The sequence below is a fragment of the Orycteropus afer genome, unplaced genomic scaffold, assembly GCF_000298275.1.
Source record: "Orycteropus afer afer isolate SDZICR_OR568_19922 unplaced genomic scaffold, OryAfe1.0 scaffold00804, whole genome shotgun sequence".
Classification (NCBI taxonomy): Eukaryota; Metazoa; Chordata; class Mammalia; order Tubulidentata; family Orycteropodidae; genus Orycteropus; species Orycteropus afer.
Genome location: NW_006922391.1, coordinates 418,110 through 424,540, shown reverse-complemented (window position 1 = coordinate 424,540; position 6,431 = coordinate 418,110). Strand labels below are relative to the sequence as shown.

General features: G+C 43.3%; 1 protein-coding gene across 1 annotated transcript in view; it reads left to right on the top strand.

Moving 5' to 3' along the window:
• Window positions 1–1,802: 1,802 nt before the first annotated feature.
• TTC23L (tetratricopeptide repeat domain 23 like) overlaps window positions 1,803–6,431 on the top strand; it is a 104,273-nt gene continuing 99,644 nt past the window's right edge. Inside the window, exon 1 of the mRNA XM_042783273.1 lies at window positions 1,803–1,870. Within this exon, the coding sequence (XP_042639207.1) occupies window positions 1,803–1,870 (68 nt within the window). The remainder of the gene's footprint in view (window positions 1,871–6,431) is intronic.

Below are 6,431 nucleotides of genomic sequence, written 5' to 3'. Positions count from 1 at the left end.
TAGTAACCCCCATTGGGTTTCGGAGCCTGTAAATCTTTATGGAATAGATTGCCCTGTCTTCCTGCCCTGGAGTGGCAGGTGGGTTTGAACCACTGACCTTCAGATTAGCAGCTAAATGCCTTACCCATTAGGCCATCAGCCCACAATGGAACCAAATTAGACGTGAGTTTTAGGTCCTGAACCAGGACAGTTGTAAATAGTGAAATGGCCCCAGGGAAAAGGAGGAGAACCAAATTTTGCACTGACCATTACTTCATTGAGTATTTGAGAACTAACTGGTATTGGTTAAAAAACAAAAACCAAACTCACTGCTGTCCAGCCGGATCCGACTCCTTGGGACTCTTTGGGTTTCCGAGGAGGTATCACTACAAAAGTAGATTGCTCAGTCTTCCTTCTGAGGAGTGGCTGGTGGGTTTGAACTGCCAGCCTCTGGTTAGCAGTCAAAAGCTTAGGCACTACACTACCAGAGCTAGTGTTTAGTATTTGAGAACTAACTGGTTGCTTTGCTTATATCCATCCCTCTTGCTGCAAAAACAGTATCTGATTTGATTGGGAGACCATAGTTTTGAAGATCTAGGAGTTGTAAATGTGCTGTGAATATGTAAATGTGTTTCATTTTTAAGAGGAGGAACAAAAAGGCCTAAGATTTTGGAGGAGTAATGTGGACTAGAAATTCAGGAAAAAAAAAAAACAACTGAACTCAAATTTGTTGTTTGTGCTGTGAAGTCAGAACACTATGGACCAGTACTGGGGGACACCAGACTCAATTGGCACAACATAATCCATAAAAGCCTTGTTCCTCATCCTACATTTGTGAGTAGTGACTGGGGTCTTAAAAGCTTTCAAGGGGCCATCTAAGATGCACCTAATGGTCTCCTGGTGTCAGAAACGAAGAACAGTGTGTGTGTGTGTGGGGGGGGCATTGGGAAGCAATCAGATAAGCCCTAGGACATGGCGGCCCTGGAGACCAGAAGCACTAGATGGTGCCCGGGTACCAATGCCAACCACTCAGGAGAGGATCAAATCTGGAGATCCTGGAATGAGTGGGAGGAAAAACGTGGAACAAAATGCAAAAACTCAGTAATGACCAGAATGACTGGTGGATAGAGTCTGGTGAGACCCCCAATACTATAACCCAGGGATACATTCTGGGCCTGGAATAAAACTCACTCCCAGGGGCTGGCTCTCAGCCCAATAGTTAATAAGAAGTACATGCAGACCACTCAACCCCGGGTGATGCACCCACATACTCTGGAAATACATCCCTTAGAGCAATGGACCATGGGGCACAAGAGGGCCAACATTCACACAGAGGAAATGCAGGACAAACAGGAGTGCTTAACTAGGAGGGGCACAGGGGAGGGTTATTGGGCAGGGAGCAGAGGAGACTGGGTCAGTATTGGGCATGGTAAATGGGGAGTGAAACTAAATGTACTTGTAATGTTGAATGTAAAACAAACTCTTAAAATTCCAAAAAAAAGAAAAGAGAACACTATGGACCACAGAACAAAACATTGCCAGGTCCTGCACTATCCTCACAACCGTTGCTATGCATAAACCCATCATTGCTGTGACCATGTCACTCCATTTCATTGAAGGTCTTTCCCCTTTCTGCTGACCCTCTCCTTTATCTAGTACGATCTCCTTCTCCAGGGACTGATCTCTTCTGACAGCATGACTAAAGCATGGTCTATTTGTGAATTTAGGATAGGTTGTATATTTGGGCACTTTCAGTTTAATGTTAAGCTTCTAAGCTTTTTGGGCTACAGCCAGCCTCACATGTGCTACTTCGTAGGCAGAAGATGCGAGCCAGCCCCATCCGAATTCCAACTGTCAGCAATGACAGCGACTGGGACTCCTGCTTCCATCTGTAAGTACTACAGAGCCTTGGCGTCACCCTCACTCATTGGTCTGAAACTCTCAAACTTCCCAATCATGGCAAACCTGGGTGAGAAGCTTAGCACTCATAGTGTATAACAGAGAAGACTGAACTTCTGTGATGTGGGTTTTTGTTATTGTTGTTTTAAACATTTTGACTTAAAACATAGCTCTGCTTCTTCACCAATACACAATTTAAGACCAAGATCTCTCCCGTTGCAGATAGGTCCCTGATAGGAGTTCCCTATTATCATTCCTTGTTTTATTTTTTATACTGTATTATTATTTTTATTGAAAATATACACAGTGGAACATACACCATTTCAACAATTTCTACAAGTACAATTCAGAGACATTGATTACATTCTTCAAGTTGTGCAATCATTGTCAACCTCCTTTCCTGAATTGCTCCTCCCCCATTTCTGAAATACTTCCATAATAAGTCTACTATAAGAGCCATTTGTACTTGTACAACCTCTGGTAGCATAATGTCAAGGCATTTTGGCTACTAACCAGAAGGTGGGCATTTCAAATCCACCAACTGCTCCATGGGAGGATGATGAGTCAATGTACATCTGTAAAGATTTACAGCCTTGGAAACCCAGTGAGAGTCAACTATAAGTTAGAAACTCAATGGCAGTGACCTTTTTTTTCAACCTAGGCAAATGTTTTTTCCCCATCTTAAGGGAAATATTTTTTTAAATAATGACTGAGTTTATTATTACAACCTCCAGTGAAGTCATAGAGAATTATATAACAGTTAAGAAGTAAATTAAAATTGAGTTTCAAGAAATAAAGAGACAATGAGTAAATTAAATGGTTTATATCATATTAATGCTTGTTACGTGCCAGGCACTGTTCTGTATATTGTTGTTGTTAGGTGCCATCGAGTTGTCTCTGACTTATAATGACCTCATGTACAGCAGAACGAAACACTGTCCAGTCCTGTGCCAGCTCCACGATCCTTGCTATACTTGAGCCCATTGTTGCAGCCACTGTGTCAATCCTTCTCGTTGAGGGCCTTCCACTTTTTCATTGACCTGCCACTTTACCAAGCATGATATCCTTCTCCAGGGTACAGTCCCTTCTGACAACATGACCAGAGTAGGTGAGATGAAGTCTGGCCATTCTTGCTTGCAAGGAGCATCCTGGCTGCATTTCTTCTAGGACAGCTCTGTTAGTTCTTTTAGCAGTCCATGGTACTTTCAGCATTCTTCACCAATACCACAATACTGTTTTGTATACTTTACACATATTCACTCATTTAACTCCCACAACCCTGTGAGGGAGGTACTGTTATTATCCCATTTTATTGATGAGGAATCTGAATCAGAGAGAGGTTAGACAACTTGCCCGAAGTCACACGGCTAATAAGTGGTACTCACACTGAGCAATCTAACTCCAAACTCCATTCTTTAACTATTTCTCTGTATCAGGGTTCTCAGTCTTGGTGCTGTTGACATTTTGGGCCATTAACTCTTTGTTTTGAGCCCATCCAATGCCTGACAGGATGGTTCATAACATCCCTATTCTCTACCCACAGATACCAGTAGGACTTCCCTCAATTGAGAAACCAAAAAGTCTCCAGATATTTCCACATACCCTCAGGGCAAAATCACTCACACTTGAGAACTACTACCTCATACCACAAACCCACTGCCATCAAGTGAGTTCCGACTCATAGTGACCCCCATCAGGTTTTCAAGGCTGTAAGTCTCTGCAAAAATAAATTGTCTCATCTTCCTCCCATAGAGCATCTGGGGGGTTTGAACTTCCCACCTTTTGGTTAGCAACCCCATGCCTTAACCACAGCACCACCAGAGCTCGTTGTACCCCATACCAGTGCTGTCTAAAAGAAATACAATGCAAACCACAAATGCCAGCCATATTGTTGTTGTTGTTATGTGCCATCGAGTCGGACCCAACTCATAGCGATCCCTCCTTGGGTTTCTGAGGCACTATCACTATGGAATACTACGAAATACTAATCTACGGAAGTAGATTTCCCAACTTTCCTTCCAAGGAGTGGCTGATGGGTTTGAACCGCTAGCCTTCTGGTTAGCAGTCAAGTGCCTTAGACACTATGCTACCAGAGCTCCTGCCAGCCATATAGGTAATTTAAATTTTTTTATTGTTGTTAGGTGGTGTTGGGTCAGCTCCAAATCACAGAGACCCTGTGTAAAACAGAATGAAATGCTACCCAGTCCTGCATCATCCTTACAATCCTTGCTCTACTTGAGCCCATAATTGCAGCCACTGTGTCAGTCCATCTAATTGAGGGTCTTCTGCATTTTTGCTGACCCTCCACTTTCCCAAGCAGATATCCTTCTCCAGAGAATGGTCCCTTCTGACAACGTGACCATAGTAGATGAGATGAAGTCTGTCCATTTTCGCTTCCAAGGAACATTCTGGCTGCACTTCTTCCAGGACAGATTTGTTCATTCTTCTGGCAGTCCATGGTACTTTCAGTATTCTTCACCAACACCACAGCTCAAAAGCATCAACTCTTCTTCAGTCTTCCTTCATTGTCCAGCTTTCACATGCATGCAAGGTGATTGCAAATACCATAGCTTGGGTTACCAAACCAAAAACCAAACTCACGGGCGTTGAGTCGTATCCAACTCATAGTGACCCCTCCTTGGGTTTCTGAGGTGTTATCACTATGGAAGTAGATTGCCCAGTCTTCCTTCCAAAGAGTGGCTGTTGGGTTTGAACCGCCAGTCTTCTGTTGTTGTTGTTGTTGTTATGTGCCGTCGAGTCAGCCCTGACTCATAGCGACCCCTCCTTGGGTTTCTGAGGGAGTATCACTACGGAAGTAGGATTGCCCAACCTTCCTTCCGAGGAGTGGCTGGTGGGTTTGAACCGCCAGCCTTCTGGTGAGCAGGCAAGTGTCTTAGCCACTATGCATTAGGCACTATGCCACCAGAGCTCCTATGGCTTGGGTTAGGTGCGCCTTTGTCTACCAAAATGACGTCTTTGCTTGTCAATACTTTAGACAGGTATTTTGCAGCAGATTTGCCCAGTGCAATACAATATCTGATTTCTTGACTACTGCTTCCATGGGTGTTAATTGTCGATCCAGGTAAATGAAATTTTGACAACTTCAATCTTTCCTCCATTTACTGTGATGCTGCTTATTTGTCCACTTGGGAAGATTTTTATTTTCTTCATGTTGAGGTGTAATCCATACTGCAGACTGTAGCCTTTAATCCTTATCAGTAAGTACTTCCAGTCACTTTCGGCAAGCAAGGTTGTGTACTCAGTATATCACAGATTGTTAGTGAGTCTTCCACCAGTACTGATGCCCAGTTCTTCTTCTTATAGTCCAGCTTCTTGAATTATTTGCTCACCATAGAGGTTGAATAAGTATGGTGAAATGATACAACTTGCACATTTCCTAATTTTAAACCATGCAGTATCCCTTTGTTCTGTTCAAATGACAGCCTCCTGGACTATGTACAGGTTCCTCATGAGCACAATGAAGTGTTCTGGAATTCCCATTCTTTGCAATGTTATCCATAATTTTTTATGATCCACACAGTAGAATGCTTTTGCATAGACAATAAAACACAAGTAAACATCTCTGTGGTATTCTTTGCTTTCAGTCAAGACCCATCTGACATCAGTAATGATATCCCTCATTCCACGTCCTCTTCTGAATGAATCCAGCTTGCATTTCTGGAAGTTCCCTGTCAATATACAGCTACAACCATTTTTTAAAAATTATCTTTAGGAAGATTTTACTTGCACGTGATATTAAGATTATTGTTTGGTAATTTCCACAAAGAAAAGGATCACCTTTCTTTGGAATAGGTACAGATGTGGAAATCTTCCAGTGAGTTGGCCTGGTAGCTGTCTTCAGATTACTTGGCACAGAGATTAAGTGTCTCCAGCATGGCATCCGTTTGTTGAAACATCTCAGTGGGTATTCTGTCAATTCCTGGAGCCTTGTTTTTCGCCAACTCCTTCAGTGCAGCTTCAGCATCTTCCTTCAATACCATTTGTTTTGGTTACCTCTAGTGCTGCTCTAACAGAAAATACCACAAATGTATGGCTTTAATAAACAGGAGTTTATTCTCTCACAGGTTAGGAGGCTAGAAGTTCAAGTTCAAAGTGCCAGCTCTAGGGGCTGGGTGAAAGCCCCTCGACCTTGGGCTTCAGCTCTACCTCTTGCTCCTGGCCCACTGAAGCTGGAGGCTTTTCTTAACTCAGGCAACTGCTGACTGGTGAGGCTGACAAACCCAAGGTTGACAAGTACAATTGCACAGTCCCAAAATGATCAAACCACATGGCAGGCCACTAATTTAAGTCCATTAACAGTCCCAAGATCAACAGACAACATGGCAGGCTGTTGAACGATGACTTGGCTAAATGCAGGATTCAAGCATGCCAAAAGCTGCAGAGACCATTCCCAAAGCTTCTCCTTATATACGGGAAGAGGACCACATCCCTAAAGCAGTTTCTTAGCTGCTTGTGGCAGATTCACCCATGGAGTTGATTGCCAGTTTCATCATAGGGAATAACTACCACCAGCTGCCCAGCCTGGGAGCTCT